At 40.0% G+C, this 25167-nt stretch overlaps 1 protein-coding gene across 1 annotated transcript in view; it reads right to left on the bottom strand.

Moving 5' to 3' along the window:
• Nucleotides 1-323: 323 nt before the first annotated feature.
• The window catches only part of HACD2 (3-hydroxyacyl-CoA dehydratase 2), an 88145-nt gene continuing 63301 nt past the window's right edge, over nt 324-25167 (bottom strand). Inside the window, exons 5-7 of the mRNA XM_019738944.2 lie at nt 11361-11482; nt 8098-8276; nt 324-3338 (exon numbers count right to left, since the gene is read on the bottom strand). Of these exons, the coding sequence (XP_019594503.2) occupies nt 3256-3338; nt 8098-8276; nt 11361-11482 (384 nt within the window). The 3' untranslated portion in view covers nt 324-3255. The remainder of the gene's footprint in view (nt 3339-8097; nt 8277-11360; nt 11483-25167) is intronic.

Below are 25167 nucleotides of genomic sequence, written 5' to 3'. Positions count from 1 at the left end.
TTGCTCCAAAAGATGCTGATGGTCCAGCTAGGTCTTGTCTTTGGGGAAACACGGGACAGGAAGATTCCCTCTTGTCCCGCTGCACCTAGGTTAGAGAAGGACTCGGTAAGCTTGAAGACTGGCAGGAAGAATGATTTGTTTAGAAATGTCTTAATATATCTGTCTATTTTCCCTGTAAGTGCAGAACCATTATGATTAGCAGAAATACATTTTAAAACTGTCAAAGAAAAGAGCTTGACTCCATAGCAGAACAGAAACTCGTCCATATCCCTACACAACCACTTTCAGGCCAATTTAATGTGAAAAATCACTATGCTCAATGGTCAGTATTTCAAATCCAGGCAGAGCACACACCAGTTTATTTTGAAATGCAACACAGATCAGTATTTTATGAATACAACTTATTACTACATTATCAGGTAAAAACAGCTTCCAAATGCATGCATAGAAAGTTAAGCATAGTCTTTGAACTCCTTATTTCTAAATATACAAAAAATACATTTAAATTATAGAATTTTAGTGAATCAAAGACTTATAAAATTACAATTTTGGCTTTCACAACATAGAAAAAAATACAAAAATGACTATATATATATGGTTGTGTAATTTTTTACCCAAATTTCAAAGGAGCAGTATGTACTGATTTTGATATTTTGTTTTATCTGTAACTCAGAATTGAAAATAATTTGTAGGTTGTACCACATCAATGCCAATCTTTTATTACCAATAAATAACCCAAAGCACAAGTGGAAACGAGGGCACGATCTCTTCAGATGCCTCTTTAATGCTACCTCTCCTGTTGGAAGTTTGGTCCAGAGGAACGTTCTAGTCTGGGAGGTGCTGGATTCCATGAGGAACTGTGTCCGGTGCCTTTGACAATAGGCAGTATGTGTTAAACGGATGATCCCAGATTAGCAAACAGAACACAGCAAGATGCGGATTAGCAGCTTGTGTCTACAAGGCACTGCGTACCTCACAGAAGTCTGCCGGAATGTGGTCCCCAAGGTGGGGATCTGAAGCACCCCATCAGGAGAGCAGCTGGGCAGACGGTTCCTTTTACTATGCCCTGAAATGAACACGGTAAGTCTGACAAAACACCCACCAAACACCACCTTCCTCATTCACACTTCTTTGTAAGAAGACAGGACATTTGGTGGGGTTAGATGGTCTCAATTCATAAAAGAATGCCACCACTTCAAAGGAAAAATTAATTCATGTTAGAAATAAAGAAATCAGTTACTGAGAAAGGTGACTGAGGACACGGTGGCATGCCTTACTTATCTGCCATAAGCATTATAAATGTTTGATGTACAAAAATAAACACTGGGGTTGAGACCCTTTTTGAGAAGGGAGTTGTTTGCTGTGTTCTTGTTGCCAAAGTCCAATTTGATGCAATACCACTGTTTGCGACAGACTGTTTTTCACAAATTGTGACATTATAAGAGAAGCCCGAATAAAACCAATCTAGCAATCCCGAAAACTTGCGTTTTTCATCCCATCTTCTATAACTAAAGACTGAAAAAATCTTATCCACATTAAGTAATAAGGCTAACATAACCCAAATTGATTCTATTTTACAGTAGAAATACATTTTGGAAAAAGAAAAAGAAAAAAAGCATGACAAATCTTTCCCACATATTTTGTTTATCAAGTACAAGAACAGATTATAATCTCAATATGCCACAGTTAAGAGTGCTTGCTGACTTGAAGCAGAATTTTAATGTTCAATTCAAAAATAGCTCATTACACATCTGCCTGCATTAAATTTTAAGCTGCATATTTTCTTCTCATTTTCATCTTATTTTCAAGCCTCTATGAAAATAAGCATTTAAAAAATTAGTTTTCTATTATGACACTCTTCTGATGTTAGCAATTATATTTGAAATATCTACTCAGTAAGCTAGACATTCAAAAGTTTTAAAGATCAACCAATTAAAAAAAAAAAAAAGAAAAAAAAAATGGTTCCATAAAGAACATCCTGTAAAATCTAATGCATGTCTAAACCAGGGCTTTATATTTTCATCCAACCCTTTTTTGAAGAGTCTTAAATGCACAGCTGAGCAATTACATGGCACAGAGACATGGTGTTACGAGGACAATGTCTGCATGACCCGAGTATGTCTTGGCTGCTCCAATATGCGGGCTGATGCTGCTTTTGGCTCATGACTGCCTTACTGGAACACTCCACTGCCTCTGGACTTACCAGTTGGTGGGAATCACATAGGACCATAATTAGGAAAAGGATCCACATAGAAGTGAATGAAAATTTAAACATAAAATAATAAGGGTGTAGAAAGCTAAGCCTGAATGTTCTTCTGGACTACATTTCTCAAGTAACACCTTCCATGTGTTTTCAGTAATAGATTCTCTGCTCCTATGTGACTAGACTGGTTTCAGGTCCATAAAAGAGAATAGCTATTGGCAAATACATTACTCAGAGGGATTCTGAGAATAGAACTGTGAAAGGTACTTGTCATTACTAGCGATGGAGCTTTCCCTTTCAAAACTGACATTTTGCTAAAATATGAGTGAGGCTGAGCCCCAGATAAGGTAGGTTCTCTACAATGTGCACATACGTATTAAATTCAAGCTCATTTCTTAGTGGCAGGCAGTAATGACTCAATTGAAAACAAACAAAAGGGTTCTAGTTGTTTTCTGATTATGGGCATTACCCAAAGCTTCATAGACATACATACTGTATACTTCATTCACTAGATATAAGGGGAAAGGTCCCAGCCATAACTTCAGAGCATTCCAGAGAACAAAGTTTGCTGTTTCAAAAATACAAATAGTTTCCAGCATGCAGTCAAGCACTTTGAAAAGGGAAAGCTAAACACACTGCAGACTGAAACAGAACTCTACTGCAAGTTGGGCATTCTGTTGGTACAACTTCATTACTCAGACTGTAACTTTCAAGTATGCAGTGTTACAGATCTTTATTTATCAGATACAGGAAGGAAACAGGAGGATATAAAACGCCAAATCCCTTTCTAATGCCACCATAAATATTGGAACTTCTGGTTGAAAAAGCATGCTGAATGGACTGGCCAGGATGTTTTATGTAACAGCTTTTTGTTTTGTTTTATAAAATCCCAGGCCCGTGTGACACTGGATTTTGTTTTTTGTTGTATTTTTTTAGTATTTTAAAAATAGTCCTTACTTATTTTCTATGAAACGTATTGGGAACTCAAAAAGTCTGCAGCATTTTTTTGTCATTGAAAAGTTTGTTTTTTGGAGGGGTGCAGGAACTAAGAATTATTCAAATTTCTTGTGTTCTTCAGTATGAGAAAGGACCTTTCTTCTCTGGTGTATCATGTGGAAATATAACTGGGGAAAAACTGGAAAGAAAAGAAAGAAATGGTTAAAGAGATCATTTAAAATTGCATGTTCTATTTAAAACACGTGGACTTGAGGTCCCCTATGACTCTCCCACTATTTTCTCATCCAGTGGCCGTGGAAGGTAACAGGGCAGGCTTGGGGAAGGGGAAGGAAAACACAGAGAGAGAGACCTACCTTCTCTTGCATTAGCCAAAGAGGAAGGCTGCTATGGACTGGAACGACAGACACTTTTGTCACTATTGCTACCAATCAAGATGCCACTGAGCCACCAAATCATACTCTGTACACTCTCATATTATCTTCACATTTATTTTCTGATTTTACAACAACTAGGTGAAGCATGGAGTTATTACCCGTTTCCCAGAGGAGGAATGCAAGCCCCAGACAGGGTAAGCGACTTGTCTGGGGTCCCACTGCAAATCACCCACAGAATCAGGATAAGGCTCTGGGCTCCCAACTCCTAGTCTCTCCCAAAAGAACTTCCTGAGAAGGGTTGTTCCTTGAATGGGAAGACTGAGGGGAGGGAAGAGTGCCACGGCAACTGATCTGAACACAACTAAGCCAGGTTTGAAAGTAGAAAAAGTCCTTATGAAAAGACAGCCAGTATCTTAGGCACTGGAGATTCTGTTCTTGGTAAAGATTGTTTTTAAAAGTACTGGTTCTCAAATGAAGGGGTGGTACTGCCTCCCTAGGGATATGTGGAAATGGGGTGGGGGAAAGCATTTGGTGTGGCAAGCGACTGACATTTAGCACATGGGGGCTGGGATGCTAAACCCTGTAATGTGTCGAACCACTCCAGATACCTAGTGTCCTTGCTGGGAAATGCCCGTTTGAGCTACCTGGCCGTCCCAAGGTTACTGTAAACTGGGGTGGGGGTGGGGGGGGCCCTCCATAACCATGTAAAAAACTCCAGTGAGATAATACTGGCTATCCTTCCTTTCCTCCCTTTCTCAACAGCTCCAATCCTTTTTTTTTTTTTAAGACAACAACCTGTATTTTGGGGGAGGGTAATGCCTACTACTGCCAACTCTCTTGGACAGTTTTTCCTTTTTAAATGAGTTCCAGGTTGGCCAAATTTCAAATGATCCTCTAGAAGTACTCCAAGCCATCAGTGGGCACGTGCACATAGAGCTGCTAAACTGCAGAGGAGGCCCTGATGCTAAACAGGGCTGCCATCCACTCCACTCACTATGGCAGGAAGTTATCACAGAAAAGACCAGCTTGTGCATATAATTCAACAGTGAGAGAACTATTTTTGTACAAAAAGCAGAAAATTTGACAGGCTTTATAATCTAAAAACTGGAAGTAAAGATATAATTAAACCATAAGGAATGCTAATTGCAATCATTTAAAAATGTGGGGCCAGTCACATTTCTATAGATATGCTTTAATAAAGGGAAACATCGTGGCAAAGGACGCTGAGAACATTTGCACTGGTTGCATTTGTGATTACAACACCCCATGCAGGGCAGCCACAGGCTCACAGCGAGTGCAGAGGGGAGGAGGGAGGACAGTGACCTAGAAGCCATTCCTTAGGCCCTTAGAGGCAGTTAAACCAAGATGGCTGAGTATCATCCCCGTAGGCAAGGGCCTGCTGGCTGCCAGAGCCAGAGGTCAGACATGGAGGGCAGACATGGATGGACTTTCATTCTGTTATGTCTTCCAGCGGTTTCTCAGCGCCTAAGAAAAAGGAATGTGCATGGGGGAAGCCAGGGGAGTGGGGATACTTGGGTTTGAAGGTTCTCTACAGCTCTAGCATCCACTTCTTGGTGACGAGAACTTGGATACACTGTCTCCATCTAAATTACCCACCATGTTCGGCTGAACCCAACTATAATGGCTGAAACAATTCCAGATTCACTGGGCTATACTGAAGACTAACCCTAAGAAAATCTTACCCTCACAGTAGCCTATTTAGAATTCCACCTTCTGCTCTCCCAGTTCAGGACACAGAATGGTGATGGTTACTGTGTGTGTGTATGTGTGTGCTCACGAACATGCGTGTGTGCGTGTATGTCTCAGTGTGTTGGGGGAGGGTGGGGGTGTGTGGGTACCACTGCGCCCACCTTCCTGTAAGAAGATGGGCTCTCTTTCTTTCCAGGGAGGAGAAGACTTGGAGGCTGAGAGCAACCGGAAATGCTCAGTCTGGGACAAGTTTCCTTCTCAGATTCTTTGAAAACCGGAGGTGTGGTTGTGGTTACTGGCAACGTGCAGCGCCCAGCTTCTTGGTGTTCTCACCCTACATCATTGTTTCTTAGCCTTTTTGGACCCCCACTCTAGCACCAATTTTCACCAATGTGGGGAGGGAAAATATAAACAGGGCTTCGATGTCCTGCAGACACTGCAGATACTGCCACTACAGCAGAGCATGAGAGGGGCACCTTGCAAGGGACGCCAAAGCACCCCAACATGAGCACTCCCCTGGAACCACGGCTCATGGGCCACAGTTTGGGCTACACGTACATCAATGCAATAGGTCAAGATCATAAAGCAGGTCGTAATATGTGCATAGAATCAACTTCTAGTTAAAGAAGATTAAAAGAAACTTATGTTGTAGAAAGAAAACCAAATTAGGTAAAGAAGACTGCCACTCCTAATTCTGCATTTCTTCTTATAAATACAAAGTTGTAGAAAGATGGAAATGTGCAGTTGGCTGGGAATGAACTGTACAAATTGGTCTCAACATTAACAACCTAAACTACTGAAAACATCCAGGGCAACTGGGCCGGCCAGCAGCACAGTGAGTGCCAGCAGACACAGATGATTTGCAGCGGGCTGCCATCCTGAGCTGGGTGGGGAGTCAGGGATTTGGAGGGAATCTTTTAATCTTTATTTGAAATGAACCTTTTTTCTTTGTCTAGAAGAGTTAAGCTGTCTTAAAAAAGGAAGACTATAGACTTCACCCAAGCCAAGTTCTCTTACCAAAGGAGGCTGGAAACGGAAGGGGTAAGGAAACGAGGTACAGAAAGCAGACTTTGCTGAGAGAAGTCTGCCCTACTCTTTAAGAGAGTAAGTTTGTGTTTTCTCCTCATCTTTTAAAGCCAAGAAAGAAAACCCCACAGCGCTGGGTTTGTTTTCCTTTAGGGTTAGTATCAGGGAGGGTGGCATGGGCTTGACCAGACCCCTTCTCTGTATCACGAGGTCAGCAGGCAGCGGCGAAGGCTGGCCCTGGTTGGCCACCAGAACAGAGAGTCTGGGGTGCACAGACTCAGGTGGCCCTGGAGGGCCGTTTTGAGAATGAAGTCCCTGCTTCTTCGACAGACTAGAAATCTTACAGCAACTCTGAAGCAGGGGCCCCAAATTTCTGTCAGTGTGGTAGGGCCTGGTGATCGGTTTGATTTTGTGTGACACCCTCCTTGCCCCTTCCCAGTTATCCCAAACGGAATCTATCGCCTATTCATTCAGAAACTTGTGAATTTAAATAAATCCTGGGGCGTTCACTGGGATAACCTGTGTTGCTCTGGGTGTGGCAAAACAGCAACTAAGAATTGTTGTTCTAGACACTGGAAATTGAAACACTAAGGGAACACTATGAGAAAGGTGAAAAGCTGTAGTTAATTTTTATGACTTAAAATTTTAGACTCTTCCATATTTAGCTTTTGTTTGATAATCAACTACCTTTTACATTTGAGAGAGATGGCCTTTAAGCCACCATGGTTTCAGCACCAAAGAGGAGGACTTGATAATTACTGAAGAGTGGGAAATGAATCATGGAGCAGTACTGCGTCCAAGAATTTCTCCAAGATAAGTGTTCACATGAAATCTGGATGCAGTTTTTTCCTCAAAATGCATGAAATACAGTTTTCCACACAGGGACACAAACATGCTGCTTATGATTGTTAGGATGACTCATGCAGTGAATGCTGTGGGCTGATGAAAAGCCCAACCCTCCTGTCTGAATTTAACCTGAGGTCCAGAGGGAGAATATAGCACCTTATAGACTAAAATAAGATTCAGAGTCACAGTGGCTACAGAAATAGCCAAAGGAGTACAAACATGATACGTCCTTGGGTAGAACAAGATCCTTTTGGATATGTGGAAATCGATCCCAGGGTTTCAACTGAACATCAGAATTCAAGAAAAGGACTAACAAACTCTTCCTCAGCAAACAGGACTCACTTCACAGAAGCCTCAAACATGGCATTTTTTCTGTTACCAAATACGCTGATCGGCACATTTGATTATCCAATATAGCCCGTTAGCAGGACTATCAAAATACTGGAAACCATCCCGAAGAGAACACTATGTTCTGTTCAGATGGTTTTAGTGCTTTTTTCCAAACAAGAAAATAAGATGGAAAAAAATAAATTAATCTATTTTTATTTTGTTATTTGTTTCTAGTTAACTTATTCCTTAAAAATAAAGTTAACTGTCTATTTTGATACAGTAAAAATGCAAAAATCTCTTTACAGTGTTTTTCAAATACCATAATAGGCAGTTCTTGAGAAACAGAAAAAGTCAAGGTAAGGCTTTAATGGCTTTTTTTGTTTTCCACTCAGTACTTCCCCCCCGACAGTCCATACACTGAGAAGGGCTGATTTTTGACAGCTGTATTGAGAACGGTTCATTTTCATTCAACTACCAACAGAGAAAATTCTTTCTGGCAGTTGGCCTTCAATAAAAACCAAAGCGTTCCCAATAAATTAGATTTATGTTTACCTGGATACGGTGTAAAAACAAACAAAGGCATTTGATTCTAGATATTGTACAGCCAATTTTAAAAAACATAAGTAAATATATGCATAACTGTTTACTTACGTGGAATGTAGGAGATCATTATTAGAATTAGGAATGCATAATAGTCAAAGGAGAAATTGTATTTGTTAGGCAAACTGATGGAGTACAGGCCAGCCTGTCTGACAAAGGGCAAGGCAGCATATATTGTGAGCAGTTCTCCTGACACTCCCATTGGGTACAGCACAATGAAAAGTGTGTACCTGAAACAAAACAAAATATTCATTACTGAGGCTCGAAGCCAGCGTTAGTACAAAGATGCACTCCCACTCTTCAAATCAGTACTGGTCTTTTAGAAAGCTACTATTTATACATTTTCTGTTTTACCCACTGCTTAAATTCAGGTTTTACAAGCCAGTTTTTGAAAAGGGCTTATAGCAGGTATGTTTCTGCATGTTTTAAAATAAAATAAATGCGTTCAGTCAGCCTCAATTTTTGGCCTGACTAAATAAACTCTTCAAAGCAACTCCCTAAAATAACTAAGGTGATGCCCAATATTGATAAGGAGGAACAATGAGTCACGGTTTATATTGAAGGGTCCTGCCCAATGGGGTGGGGGTGCAGCTTTGCAGGGAGTTGAGGGGAAAGGTGTTGGAGCATGTGTCTAGGAATCCTTAGTGTACACCACGTCTGGTCTGTGGACTGAACAAAAATAGCACATCCAATGTGTGTATACTGCTACAATTACTCAAATGTATGAGGTCTGATAATTAAGTTCACGAACTAGTCCTAGAAAAAGTGCTACTGTGTTTCCCGGAAAAGAAGACCTAGCCGGACAATCAGCTCTAATGCGTCTTTTGGAGCAAAAATTAATATAAGACCCGGTCTTATTTTACTGTACCACCGGGTCTTACATTGATTTTTGCTCCAAAAGACGCATTAGAGCTGATTGTCCAGCTAGGTCTTATTTTCTGGGAAACACAGTACATACCTCATTGCTGAATATCACTACGGTCACGTTCAAAGTACTATACCCTTGGGAAACTATGCACCGACGGCAGTGCCTAATCCACCCTTCAAAGCAATTTTGGAACTCGTTTTCTGGAATGGCTATCAGAGCTGTGGTCTTATTACCCTTGATGTCCTGAATGTCATCAAAATGTCTTCCTTTCAGTATTCCCTTTATCTTCGGGTAAAGAAAGAAGTCACTGGGGGCCAGATCAGGTGAGTAGGGAGGGTGTGCCAATACAGCTATTTTTTTTACTAGCTAAAAACTCCCTCACAGACAGTGCCGTGTGAGCTGGTGCATTGTCGTGATGCAAGAGCCATGAATTGTTGGTGAAAAGTTCAGGTCGTCTAACTTTTTCATGCAGATATTTCAGCACTTCCAAATAATAAACTTGGTTAACTGTTTGTCCATTTGGCACAAATTCATGGTATCAAAAACGGTTAGCAACAGAGTTGCAACAAGTTCATGAACTTAATTGTCACACCTCGTACATGCTATTGTGAAAAGAAAATATGTGCTAATTTAAAAAAACATTAAAAAATTCATAATAGCTTTTGGTCACTATGTAACTTTTCAATCAAAAAATCTACAATTACTATCACATAGGAGAATAGACAATTTTTGTCACTTTAAAAGGACTTTTGTTTGAAAAAGAATTCAGAGAGAGGTTCATCCTATGGCACCACCTGGAAGGCATTTCGAGGTGCTAAAGAAATGCTAAAGAAGTCATCAGCTCAGATTTTAAAAAGCCTTTGGCTGCAGCATTATTTACAATAGTCAAAATATGGAAGCAACCTAAATGTACGATAGGTGAACAGATAAAGAAGATATATATATATATATCTCAAACATAAAAAATTAAAATCTTGCCATTTGCAATGGATGGATCTAGAGAGTATTATGCTAAGTGATTATGTCAGATAGAGAAGGACAAATATCATATGATTTCACTTATATGTAAAATCTAAAACACAGTACAAAACAGAAATAGACTCAAGACCCAGAGAACAAATTGATGGTTGCCAGAGGGGAAGGAAATAGGGAGGTGGGTAAAAAAGGTGAAGGGGAATAAGAGGTACAAACTTCCAGGAGCAAATAACTAGGTCACAGGGATGTAATGTACTGCACAGAGTATACTCAATAGCATGGTAATAACTTCATACGGTGACACATGATTACTCGGTTTATCGCAGTGATCCTTTGTAAGGTATATAAATGTTTGCCAACTATGTTGCACACCTGAAACTCACATAATATTGTACGTCAACTATATTTTAACTATAAACAAAATAAAAACATAAAAAATCTTTGGTTGTTTGTGGCTGACAGTAAGCGCTAGGCTCCAAAATTCCAGGTATAGGAATTGTGCTGAGAAAGCTCTGATGATAAAAGGAAGGCATGTTCTCCATTGCCAACTTTAGCCATTCAAAGGAAGATGGTACAAAAGGAAGAACCTTCCATTTTGCCCATGGAAAACAATGGACAAAAGAATCATTCTCCAATAGTAAAATCAGGGCTTGGTCAATAAAATGTCCCTATAATCAGGTAAACAGCTTTCACAATGCCTGCCCACGTTGGTCAGGAGTTGCTATGTTTTTCCCATTCTTCCCTTTTCCTAATAAAAATGTTTAGTGAAAAAAAAAAATTCACATACTTTAAGCGTGGAAACAATTGTTCTATGTCTCTAATTTAATCACAGAACTCGTCTAGAAACGCCTGTTTTCTTTCTATGAAATGAAGCATTTGTGCCCCAAGGACAATTTTGCTCCTTTTGCTTTGACAATTGTTTTCATACTCTTTTCCAACTCAGAAAACTGCTTATAACTGTCTCATGGATGAGTTCAGACAGAAAGATGAACTGTCAACCTTTTATCCAATTCATATGAGTATTACCAGTAAAAACAATGAAAGCAAAATAAAACTGATAAGATAAACTGCCATCTCATGTTTGTTATTAATTAAAAATTAATTTAAGAGTAATAGCTTGTTGACAAAATTGAGAATAGAATTGGACTTGGTCCAAAAACTATCATAATGGCAGAAGCACATCAGTAAAATTTGATATGGACAAAAAAGGGATGCTATATCAAGTCTCCATTGAATAATTTAACTGAAAAGAATTGAGCCAATAAAAATAACTTAAGTATAAAAAATGTAAAACAGTGTTTCTATTAATCAAAATTAAGTAGATTCCGAATCCTGATGACATCTACAGACCAGATTTCTACCCAACCCCTGTCTCCGGCAATTTTATTTTAGGAACTTGGAGGCAGGCGGTATTTAGGCAATACCACAGTGATGGATTTCAAGTTAGTCTTCATTCCCTGTGCTTCTTTACCTGGCCCATTTGATGAGGTAAGGCAGATGGTTTAACAGACTGAATGTATAAAAGGAGTAACGGATAATTTCTGTGATTGTCCAGGCGATGACAAACAGGAGGACGCTGTCTTCACTCTGCACCTGAAGGAAGAGGAAAACAGAAGCAAAAGCCAAACCACTGTAACAGAAAGCACTCACAGTGTGCAGCCCAGCCCGCCCCTTACTGAGCTGGGGGGTTGACGCGGACACAGCCCCCGGTCTATCCTCAGTGCTTGCCACATAAAGGAACACGTGCCTATGACAACAAGTGTACAGAGCCAAGCGGGAAGAGGCAAGGGAGAAAGAACTCAGCTTGCTGATGAGTGAGAGAGGCAGGGACTGGGAATTATATGAGTGTTATCTCCCAAAAAGAAATAAACATAAAACTGAAAACAACAAAAGAACAAGATAAACAAATGAAGGAATAAAAACTCATAGACACAGACAACAGCTTAGGGGTTTAGGGCTTTAGAAGAGGGTAAATGGGGTCTAATATATGGTGATGGAAGGAGAACTGACTCTGGGTGGTGAGCACACAATGTGAGATATAGATGATGTAATACAGAATTGTACACCTGAATCTATGTAACTTTACTAACCATTGTAACCCCAATAAACTTTAAAAAAAAAAAAAAGAAAGAAACATGAGTGAGTGTCACTGGCTAGCCTGATTCAGAGAATGTGAACTGATGTTAGTGGGAACCAGAGCAGTTAGACAAGAAGGGCAGAAGGGCAAATTGGTGAAGAGCTTGGGATTCATTAATAAGAATTTTAATTTGATTTGCAAGACAACTTGGAACCTGAGGAAATTTAAAGGAAGGGGAATGTAATGGTTACAACACAACTGAAGATGAGGCTAATTCACTGGGCAGGATGACTTCAAGTGAGGGAAGAGCTGGAGACCACGTATAATAAGAGGTAAGGCCTATTTATTCTCTTCCACTGGTGACTTCTTCCCCCAGACCAGGTCTGGTTTAACTCAAGGATTATAGAAGCTTCCATGCTAATCACAAGAGGTAGCTAAAGCCAGAGAGCTTTGGAATTCCTAGCCTCCTCTGAAGTTGTTTTCATGCTGAAAAAACAATAAGAGAGCCCCCTAGGTATTTTTTTAGGATGTTCTCACTAGATGCCTTAGACTGCAAATCTTGCACGAAAACCTTTACTGTGGTTTTTAACTTTCAGTACCTCCCCCAACCCACCCTAGCTAGGTTTATCACGATCCTTGATGCTTGAAAATCAATAATATGAAACAACCTTGCACTGCAATTCACTTAAGTTTTGTTGCATTCAAAAACGGTGGTTGGAGAGTTGGATGTAAATAAGAAAGTCCACTGAGTAAACTGAACAAACATCAATTGTAAGATGGATCTTTCCTATCTTACTCTTAACATCTAATACAGCCAAGGTATATGGCATTCTAACCTTAACTTTTGCTTCTTGTATTTGCAATGTTAATAGTTTTTAGCACTTACATTCTTCCTCAGAAAGTGTACATGGAGCGATCCACCTACACAATGAAATAAGCAGTCATTTACATACCTATTAACTAAATTGCTCTGACAAAGAATTTCATAAATGCAAAGTTACTATTCTCTAAAAATACTAAGAACTTTATACTGTCAAGAGCAAGAGTACTTTTTGTTTTCCTGGTGCTCTCATATTAGTCAAAGTGAAGCAAACGCTAACACCTCTAAAGCTTTCCTGTTTCATTTTTCAGTCTGTCCCCAAATCCTGGCTTAAAACCCATCTATAATAAAATATAATTTCAGAGCACATTTTGCTTTCTGATATATTTTGTAATCCTCCTCCTCTTGAGGAGAGATGTTTTTGTAGCTGAAGCCTTGCTTCAAGATCTTTGGGTACAACAGTAAGTTCTTCTAATATTTTACACTGTAATCGCCTTGAACGCAGGGAGTGTGTTTTAGTCATCTTGATTCCCCAAAGCCACTGTATGCTTTTTATAAATAGGAGCTCAATAAATATTTGTGAAGCAAATGAATTCAATCCTAATCAGGTCATTCCAAGACTCAGTTCCCTGCTTTTTGAAACCTGATATTAGTTTCTGTGTAGTCTTAATGACCTTCAAGTAGACAGGTAACAAACAAAAATCCCCAAACCTCCCACTCTGACCCAGCCTAGATTTGATTCACCCCTACTCCAACCCCAGTTAGACCTGAACCAAAAGAACTGTAACAAACTCAGACTCAGGCTAAACGTGAAAGCAGTCTGCTCCCAGAGTCCAGCTGTAAAGACCACGTCATCATTTCAAAGAGGCGGAGGACAGGGGAAATGACTATGTTGTACAAATGATATATTCAGATCAATAGGAAGTGCAACATTATTAAGAAGGGACTTGGGCAGAGTCAGAAATCAAGCTTATCTGATTTGCAGATAATTACCTAATAACACAAAACAGAGGCAGAATGTAATGAGTTAAAACCGGTAAGATCAATGAGACTGGAACACATATTTAGACACCCACATTCAAGCAGCATTATTCACAATAGCCAAAAGGTAGAAATAACACATGTGTCCATCAACAGTTGAATTAATAAACTCAATATGACACATACATATAATGGAATATTATTCATTCTTAAAAAGGAAGGTAATTCTAACTAACATGTTACAACACGTATGAACCTTGAACACATTACGCTAACTGAAATAAGCCATTCACAAAAGGACAAATATTGTATGGATTCCACTCATGTGATACTCCGAGTTAGTCCAATTCAGACAGAGTGGAGACAGAAGATTACCAAGGGCTGGGGGTGGGAGGAAATAGCAAATAATCATTTAATAGGAATGGAGTTTCAGTTGGGCAAGATGGAAAAAGTTCTGGAGGTGGAGGGTGGTGATAGTTGTACAAAATGGGAATGTACTTAATGCAACTGAACCATACACTTAAAAATGGATAAATGTAAATTTTATGTTATGCATATTTTACCACAATAAAAAAAATGTGAAAACCCAGTGAGATCAAATTTAACAAGGCTAAATGCAAAGTAACATGATTCAGCAATAACAAAATGACTCCAGTACATAATATAGAAGACCCAACTTCATGAATCCAAGAGAGATGGAGTTTTTGGGTGAACCACAAGCTTCATGAGCCAAGAGGGTACACGTGGCTGTTCAAACCAACCAACCAACCACCCACCCATCCAACCACTATTTGGCTACACTAAGCGTCTCCTCTCCATAACTCTATTCTAAATAGATTAGACCCCACTTAGAGATCAGAGTCAGTTATAAGAAACCCTGAACTAGCAAAGCTTACTTTGGAAAAGAGGGTTAACTACTTCAAAATATCATGTGCATGAGGCATATGGACAAGAAACTAATGGAAAAATTAACAGGGAGTAAAACGCCTGATTAAAAATAAGAAAACTAGGCCGGCCCAGTGGCTCAGGCGGTTAGAGCTCCATGCCCCTAACATGGGCCACTGGGCTTTCAACCACAAGGCTGCAGGTTCAAATCCTCGAGTCCCGCAAGGGATTGTGGGCTCCGCCCCCTGCAACTAAGATTGAACACGGCACCTTGAGCTGAGCTGCCTCCCAGATGGCTCAGTTGGAGCGCATCCTCTCAACCACAAGGTTGCCAGTTCGACTCCTGCAAGGGATGGTGGGCTGCGCCCCTGCAACTGAAATTGAACATGGCACCTTGAGCTGAGCTGTTGCTGAGCTCCCGGATAGCTCAGTTGGTTGGAGCGCATCCTCTCAACCACAAGGTTGCCAGTTCGACTCCTGCAAGGGATGGTGGCCTGTGCCCCCTGCAACTAGAAAACAGCAACTGGAGCTGGAGCTGAGCTGCGCCCTCCACAACTAAGACTGAAAGGACAACTTGACTTGGAAAAAAGGCCTGGAAGTACACACCGTTCCCCAATAAAGTCCTGTACCCCTTCCCCAATAAAATCTTTAAAAAAAAAAAAAAAAGAAAGAAAGAAAACTATGTAACATACCAGTTGACTAATAAAACAGGCCACTTCCCCACGCTGTGTGCTCCTAGACCCTGAACATACTCAAACCGAGACTGCTCAGAGAGTCTTAGGTGGTAGCCAATGAGGCTTCCAGCTGCTTTTCTTTGGGAAGGGGTATGCATATAACCCGTGTATGGAAAAGGCATCAAACTCTGGCTAACCCTAACTTCCTTGCACGAGCTGAAATTTTTTCAGTTGGGAAGAAAAATGGAAGTACTTCTTATAATTTTCCTTCATCAAAGCAGGCAGGAGAGAATGACTTAAAAGACCTCTTTCATTACTGATTGCTCAGTGTGTAGAATGGGAATAGTTCCCAGGTTCCCCCTCCACCCCCCCCAGCCCTAGAGAGTAAGGTCTCAGGTCTTTGGAGAGTTCAGGTCTCATCTCAGTGGCTTCCTCAGCCCCCAACACAGGTCTGGACACAAGGAATGTGTGGAATCAATACCCCCAAACTTTAATGGTATCTTGTTTTTCTTTTTTGAAAGCAGGAGTTGCGAAAATTTTTCTACCAATTGGGAATCACCTTTGTATCAAGGGCCAGTGACTCAGAAAAAGAATCAACTGATAGCATCACTAAAATAAAACCAAAGCCAGCTTAGCTTTGGAGTGGTTTTTTGAGGGGCCAAGGACTAGGATTATAAAAAGTCAATTCAGCTGCTTTTTGAATTAAGAACTAGAAACATATAATTTTATTAATTATCAAGAATGAGGGTTTTAATTTATTCTCACACAGATTTGCACTCAAATATCCATAGCAGCATTACTCATAATAGCTAAATGTAAAACCCAAACGTCCTGCAACTCATGAATGACTAGACAAAATGTGATCCACACCCACACGATGGAGTACGATTCAGCAACACACGCAAGTACTGACACAGGCTACAACATAGATGAACCCAAAAATATGCTGAAAGAAGCCAAATGCAAGGTGGGAGGGCTCAGATGGTTAGAGCGCCAGCTCTGAACAACAAGGCTGCCGGTTCAATTCCCCCGTGGAATGGTGTGCTTGCTCCCCCTGCAACTAAAGATTGAAAAGGCGACTGGACTTGGAGCTGATGGGCCCTGGAGAAACACACTGTTCCCCAATATTCCCCAATAAAATTTATGAAAAAATTTTAAAAAATGATTAGCTTTATATTAAACAAAAAAAGAAAAAAAAAGCCAAATACAAACAACCATGCTTTGTGTGATTTCATGCATATAAAGTGTCCAGAAAAGGCAAATCTAGAGACAAAGTAGATGAATGGCTGGGTGGGAATGGGAGTGAACTATTAAAAGCGCATGAAGGGTCATAGTGTGGTGATGAGAATGTTCTAAACTGGATTATGGTGATGGTTTAAGCTTGGTAAATTTACTGAAAGGCATTACATTGTATGCTTAAAATGGTATATAAATTTTATGGTACATAAATTATACCTCCATTAAGTTGCTTTTATAAAAGAAAATGGTGTTTATTTTAAATGCATATTATTGCCTTTTAAAGGAAAAGGGGGCGTTTAGGGCAAAGGGGTTTGAGAAGGGAGGTAAGGGGAATTTATCAACGTTTACAAAGGAAAAGAGGGAGACAAAAGGCAGGTTTAGGGCCATGTTTTAAAGTTGCATATCCAGTCATGGCACAAATGGGGGAGTGGGTGCAGGATAGTCCTGCCTCCCAGGAAATGTCCCTCTGCCGGGTACACTAAGCTGCATGTTGGACCCTCCAGGCTGGTTTCCATCCCCTGCTCTTCAGAGGGGAAGGAGGTGCTGGGTGTGGGTGGCTTGTGTAATTTAGCCAACGGAGTTTACATAGAAATTCAAGCTGGAGAAATGAGTACAAGAGAAAAACCTTTACACACAAATAGCACCACGTTTGACTTTAAAAGGCTCAGGGAGTATCAGTACATGAAAAGCTGTCATTTTTATTATATTCAAAGAAAAACAGATGGTGCCACGTAAGAAAGTCACTATTGTAGAAACTCTATTCTTAGTATTTTGGAACCAGCAGCTTACCACTGTGGTCGTTAAAAAAAAAAATACCCTGATCATGTTTTATGTGTTTTTTCCTCTTTTTAATACCTCTTTCATTTGTGAAGCGAAGAGATTTTTGTAAAATCTACGAGGTGAGGACTAGTCTGTTCTTGGCAGTACTGTGACGAGTATGTTTATCTTAGTCTGTTCTGGCTGCCATGATCCAATACCATAGACCAGGCGGTTTAAATAACAGAAATGTATTTTCTCTCCGTTCTAGAGGCTGGAAGTCTGAGATTAGGGTGCCAGTGCATTTGGTTCTTGGCGAGGACCCTCTTCCTGACTTGCAGCTGGCTGCCGTATCACTGTGTTCTCACGTGGTGGGGAGAGACAGAGTTCCTACAGTCTCTTCTTATAAAGGGCACTAATCTCATCGTGAGGGCCCCACCCTCATGACCTCATCTAAACCTAATCACCTCCCAAAGGCCCCACTTCCAAATGCCATCATTTTGGGGCTTAGATATGAATTTAGGGTGACACATTCAGTCCATAGCAATATTCCAGATCAGGTGTTGGCAAACTTTTTCTGTAAGGGTTTATAGCAAATATTTTAGACTTAATGCCATATGCGGCCTTTGCCATGTATCTGTCTTCGTTGCTTTCTTATACCCTTTAAAAATGTAAAAACCATTACAAACTGCATGCTAGATTTGGCCTCAAGGCCGGCTCCTGTTCTAGATCCATTTGACGCCCCAACTTTCCCTTCCTGTTAACTCCAACAAATATTCTTCATCCTTCCTTTGCCAGTCTCTGTGTGTGTGTTGCCGGGGGTAGGGTGGGGGATGAGGTATACTGCGGGGAGGACAATATATCTATAACCAGTGGACATTAATTTTGTAAAGAGGAAGCACTCTTATAAGAACATGCGTATGTGAGTTTTTCATGCTACGTCATCTTAGCATCTCAGTAATTTTTTTAATGTTTGTGGCAAAACATACCTTAACAGAAAATGTACCATTTTAACCATATTAAATGTATAGTTGGGTGGCATTAAGTACATTCACCATGTTGTGCAATCACCACCATTATCCATTTCTAGAACTTTTTCACCATACTAAACAGAAACTCCATACCCATTCAACAATAACTCCCCATTCTTCTCTCCCCCTGGCCTCTGAACCACTATTCTACTTTCTGCCTTTAAGAACTTGCTTATTCTAGGTACCTCATTTAAGTGGAATCATACAGTATGTGTTTCTGTGTCTGGCTTATTTCATTTAGCATAATGCTGTCAAGGTTCATCCATGTTGTAGCCTGTCAGAATTTCTTTCCCATTAAAGGCTGAATAATATTACCTTGTACATAAATACCACATTTTACAAACTGATGCAACTGTTGATGGACATGTGAGTTGTTTCCATCTTTTGGCTGTTGTGAATAATGCTGCTATGAACATGGGCGTAAAATACCTGCTTGAATCCCTGCTTTTGATTCTTTTGGGTATATATCTAGGAGTGGAACTGCTAGATTCTATGGTAACTCTATGTTTAACTTTTTGAGGAACCGGCAAACTGTTTTCCACAGTGGCTGCACCATTTTACATTCCTACCAACAGGGCACAAGGGCTCCAATCTCTCCACATCTTCACCAACACTTGTTATCATTACTATTTGTCAAAGTAGCCACCATTTCATAATGGTTCTCATTGTGGTTTTGATATGTACTTCCCTAATGATGAGTGAGACTGAACATTTTTTTCTTGTGTTTATTGGTCATCTGTGTATCTCCTTTGGAGAAATGTCTCCAAGTCCTGTGCCCATTTTTGTTTTTTAAATCATCTTTTAAATAATTATGGTGACACCAGCAGTAAAAATAATTGTACCTAACAGTTACTGAACTCTTACTACATGCCAAGGACTTTACTCATAATATTTCATTGAATCCCCATTTTACAGATGAGGAAAGCAAAGCTTACAGAAGTTTGAACCCAGGTCTGTGCCCTGAAACTCATTTCTGACTTGTCTTCTTGGCCTTCAGGCCGTAAACAGATGCAACCACACACGCACACACGCACGCACCCCTTGCAGTAATGGGGAGATCCCATGCAAAATCAAAAGAAACTTTGAAGGAACTCATATGCAAGAAGAGCCTGGAGAACAGATATAATAAAAGTGACCATTTCATAGCATCAGGAAAGCCACCAGTTCTCTGAAAACGTGGCCGACCTCTGAGGAGGGCTCCCTCACTGGATAGGATGTGGGATACCAGAGGGACTGAGTGGAACAGGCTCACTGAAAGGACTAAGTATAAAATAGTACAGGTCACTGCTGTCCAGAGGCATTTTTAATATGTCCATGAAATGACTTTTAGTTGTGGATCAACTGACCCAAGACAAAATCCAACATAAGAACTTGGAACAAGCCCTAAAGAATTCCCAACAGTTAGTGTGAATCTTCTTCCCTGAACCCTGCTTGGCTAATAATCTTCACTGCTTTGTTTAGCCCTGTTTTCCTTCCTGGGTTTAACTTACTGCCAAGACCCCTAAAAATCTATCTGAGAGTTTGTTTCTCTTTTCTATCTCTGCTACGCAGAAATGAAAATAATGAAAATACAAAATATGATTTTAATTAAAACTAAAAACAAACTCATAAACACAAAGTTAAAAAATGAGAAAAAAAGACAGAATGGAATACCTTACAAGGCAAGCCTCTGGTTTTCCAGAGAAGTGACTCTGGTTTTCCAGAGAAGTGACTTATCTTAATCATCTCATATTTGCCTTTGGGTAAGATTCATTCACCTAAGCGCCTCTTTCCCTTCCCCTTACGGAGGAGTCAGCATGGAGGCTGAAAGCTCAAGGTGGTGAGCAGGGTTGGGAAGCTGTGTGGAGATGTAGGTCAGTGGACCTGGAGGCCAAAGACATGGACAGATGAGGGAAGGTTGGGGGCTATACACAGGTATGAACCAGAGGCCTGGCAATTTAGGATAGGGAGGTGAGGGAAAGACACAGAGGTGGAAGAGATGGTTAGTGTGGCTGAGAAATCAGTTATGGGGAGTAAATAAGTAAACCAAGCAAATGAACCAATATAGTAAAAGAAATGGACTTCTGTTGGAGAAGGTATTTTTACAAACATGGAAGGAAAAGCGCTAGAAAGAACGCTGAGGTGTTGGATTGTAATTGGAGGAATCAGTATGAACTCATGATCACACACACACACAGTTACATACTTTTAGATGTAATGAGTAGACATGTATGTATAAGATGTATGTATGTATGTACTTGTATATGTACATATATGTAGATACGAGTACGTGTATGTATATCCTAGCCCAGATCTTGCTTCCTAAACACCATCTTTCATGAAAAGGAACCAGGTTCCTTGGCAAAATGGCTCATTCCAGGCCTGGGGCAGGGGAGCTACAAGGTGAGTCTGGAAATCTTTTTTGTCTGAAAGTCAGGAAATGCTCAACAAATGATAGAGACAAGTTAAAAGGACAAGGAGAAAGGGCTCCCACTGGCCAGATCACTGAGAATTTTAGCATCAAAGTAAACAAAAAAATCACAAACACTAGATTATATAAAAATTCCTGAGTCCAAATTGATATAAATAAAATAAATGAATAAACAAATGGGAGAAAGGGAAAGCTATTCCTTATAGCAGGACGCCAATTAATACATGTAAAACAAATGACAGAAACAGAGCATCACCACTTGGTAACCACCATAGAGGTGACTGATACAGGTAGGAGTCATTCCCACAAAACACAAATTAACAAAAAGAGGAAAGGGTGACCTGCAAATGGAGAAAGCTGGCAGACACGAATAGGAGCAGATGACTGGGGTCGTCACCAGGGGTAGGATGGGTGGTCAGGCACTACCACTGCATGTATTGCCCTGAGAAGAGCATGACACTATTTCTGTAGCATTCCTGCCAAGGATGCATGGCTTGAACTGGTTACGCGGGAACACTGGATGGATCTAGACTGAGCGTCACCCTATAGAACCTAATGCCTGTACTCTTTAAGATGATCAAGGGCATGAGAGACAGAGCACGGATAAGAAGCTCTTCCAGACTGATGGCTCTAAAGAGACTTGACAACTACTGTGTTTCCCCAAAAATAGGACCTAGCCGGACGGTCAGCTCTAATGCGTCTTTTGGAGCAAACATTAATATAAGACCTAGTCTTATTTTACTTTAAGACCGGGTATAATATAACACTGGGTCATATATTAATGTTTGCTCCAAAAGATGTATTAGAGCTGACTGTCCGGCTAGGTCCTATTTTCAGGGAAACATGGTAAATGTAACAGGCATGTGGCAGGAACCACAGCACCATGTTCCTCCTCTCCCGCTGATTACCCTAGTGCTTAACATAATACCTGGAGCATAGAAGACACTTAGTAAACTATCTGCCATTCCAAAACAGGGGAGAAACAGAGACATTGTTTGGCCAGTTAGTGAAATCTGAATGGGGCCTGTGGACAAGACTATCCTTTTGCACCAGTGTTGGTTTCCTGATTGGAGGGTTGTATGCAGGTGATACAGGAGAGTATTTGACACATGTACTTAAATATGTAGGGGTGACAGGACATCAAGTACAGCTTGCTCTCAAGGTTCAGAACAAGACCAATGATAATAGGTGTATAAATACAGAAGAGTGGGTGAAAGAACAAATGCAGAAAAATGCCAATAGCTGGGGAATCTGAGGGAAGGGAATGTGAGTTTTTTGTACTGTTCTGGCAACTTTTCTGTAAATTTCAAATTATTTCAAAATAAATTTAAAAAACTCATCGACAAGCTAAGCAATCATTCTAGGGGCACAATTACAAAGAAGCAAATACAACAATCATCTGATTTCTAGATACATTGTTATTAATATGAAGCCTCCGAATCTGCTGGAAGAGGCATGCTACAGACCACAGAAAAGACATTAGAATATTTACAACAAAACATATAAATAAGAGCACATTAAGAGGGGGTAACTCGAGAAGGAATAATAGATTTAATGAGGACCCACAATTTGTATCAACGTTACTATTGTCTTAGACTGTACATACTTCGAGGGCAGGTCCATAAAATTACTTTGAAGAGGGGTTAGCCTAGTTATATAAGGCAAAGTAAAATTTTTAATAAATGCTTTAGAATAGGATAACGATGATTAAGATAATAACTCCCATTAGCAGGGCTAATTATTCCTTAAGTATTATAAAAGTAATTATGTGTAAATTTTCACCAGCCAACTGAAACTATTTTAATAAGCACAAAAACCATTCATTTCTATGTGAAAAGTCAATTAATATATTTGTTTTAAATCTCAGGACCTAGAAAAGAATTCAAAGTAGTTATACAGAAATTTGTCATTAAAAATTTTTGAAAAGATTAGGTTACATCATAGCTAACATGTAGCTAACATTAATTGAGCACTTACTAAGGGCCAGGTACTCTTTTAAGTGCTTTACATGTATTAATTAACTCCCAAGACCACTCCATGAGGGGAAACAACTGGGAGACTGGACCAGTTCCTCGGAGCCCCCTCAACTGGGGCAGCTGAAGTGTGGCAGGTGGTCCCAGCATCCCATTCGTCCTCTGCCTTATCAGTTATCCTACTGTATGGTATTGCTGTCTGCTCGATTCTGCTCCTGTACTATGCTGGAAGCCCTGTGAGGACAGCACCCATCAATTTCCTTTTTCATGTATGCCTGTGCTTAGTGCAATACCCAGAGCATAGACAACACTGACTAAATATTTGCTGAATGCATAAGAATGAATCAATAAATAGGTGGTGACCATGTGCAGTCTGAACCTGCATGTTCTGCCTCAGATGGAACAGCCTTGGGTGAGGAGGGCAACTGCCCAGTGAGTGAGGCTGAGGCCCCTGAGGCTGATGCCTGGTTGTGACGGCAGCCGAGGGCCTGGACTGGAGAACAGGACAATTCTGACAACACTCCTTGTCCTTTCTATAATTTTGCTAAGCTTTTTGAACAAAAACTGTAACTCATTTAGTTATCTACTTAGAAGGAATTTCATCCTTGACAAGAAAGAAATTGAAATGTAATAAATATTGACACGTGGTGGCTTTTTTTGTTTTTAAAGATGTTTGGATTACTATTAGTCTTTTCGCATGATTCATGATTTAATATTTATTAAAAATCCATGATAGGGTACATAGTGAACAAACCAAAAAATACTGTGTTTTTTTCTTTATGGAAAAATGTGAGTTATATTATAAAGAAATGTTGATAGGAGAGAAAAATGTGCATCTATATAGATTTTTTAAAAATCTGCAATGACAAAGGAAACTGGTTAAAAAACTCTTTCCATTAAAACACAATAACTAAAAACTATTTTTTGATGTGGTGATGGCCTAGTTAAACGTTTGACCTACCAAAACAACTCTTGGTCATGAAATAAACTTTTCTGAACATGCAATTAGAAAAATGTATAAGCATGCAGTCAACAAACAATGCTCAATCAATTCTGCATTTTTGACAAAGTCAAACTTGCAGGTCTGAATGCTAAATGTTATCATTAGTGCAATTTAATGCTACCATGTATTCAGCCCATGTCCTGGGAAACATGAAGGAATGGTGGTAGGTTCCTCATCAAGCCTCGCTAGTTACTACAACTCACCTCTCCTCCAATCAGTACAACTTCGGAATCAAGCAGACCTCCTTACTTCTAGGCTGCATGCTCTAAGGCAAGTTACTTATCATCTGAGTCTCATCTGAGGCTCGGCATCCTCATATGGAAATTGGAGATAGCATTTGCCTGTACATGGTTGTTGTACAATTAGAAAAATGTGATTAGTAAAGTGCCAGCTATTTAATAAATGGCAATTGAAACGAAAAATTGAATTCAACTAATATTTATGATCTGTGCTAGCCATTGCTATAACTCAGGCTGGTGGCTGTCTCTTTGGTTCAAATACCAAGATAATGTTTTGTTTTGCTTTTGATTGCTTTCTTTAAGAGATGTCATTTCTCCATCTATTTGATATAGTTCTACCAACTTTGGGATGTCTACGGACCTCACTAGCTGCTAGCCTTTCCCAATATTCTTCCTGAATTCTGTTTGGTTATCTCACTTCCAAAGAGCATGTTACTGACTGAAAAGTTTTCATGCAACTATTTCCTTCAACCAACTCAAGCACAGAGATCACATCAGAAGGGGGTCATATTTAGTCCCAACCTTGATTATACTATCCAATCCAGTCTAGGATCACAGCAGTCGGTCACTGTGGCCCCATGGGGAGGGCTGGGCATACTCACCCCACAATCTTCCCCCAAATGCCCAAATGCAGTATCCCAATGTGCCCGCCCAACACTCTAGAGGATGGCTCACTGTCAGAAATGTAACTGACACGTCTAAAGAACATGAAATTGGCTACATATTGTGAAACGTTAAGGTTAGTTTTGTTCTATGACAGTTTAATAATTGCAATAATTTCAATATGACAGAAAATAACAGTAAAGCATATATATACCAACTCCTGGAGCAGAAATATTAAAACAGTGGCCCATGGTCCTGGTCCACAGATTTCTGTTTGGGCTTGTACAGTGCTTTAAAAATATTTGAGCCAGTTTTTAAAATTGGGAGATTCCATATTTAAAAAAAAATCATCTGGCTTTCTGCCTTTACTTTAAGTATTCAGGCTGCATACACCTGGGTTCGGTCAGCAGTCACCAGCGAAGGAAGCACTGCCACTCTTGTGAAATGGCACTTGCACCTGCCAATCACTATGTTTTTCTTGAGCTTTCATTTAAAACCCACCTGCTAGGTGATAACCTCTGCTACAGATGCCAAGTGCTACACAATTGAAAGGTTTTGGAAAACTAAAGTTTGAAAAACTATGAAAA

The sequence above is a fragment of the Rhinolophus sinicus genome, linkage group LG01 (assembly GCF_036562045.2).
Source record: "Rhinolophus sinicus isolate RSC01 linkage group LG01, ASM3656204v1, whole genome shotgun sequence".
Lineage (NCBI taxonomy): Eukaryota > Metazoa > Chordata > Mammalia > Chiroptera > Rhinolophidae > Rhinolophus > Rhinolophus sinicus.
Note: the sequence above shows the minus strand (reverse complement) of the source record. Positions and strands in the feature narration are given on the sequence as shown.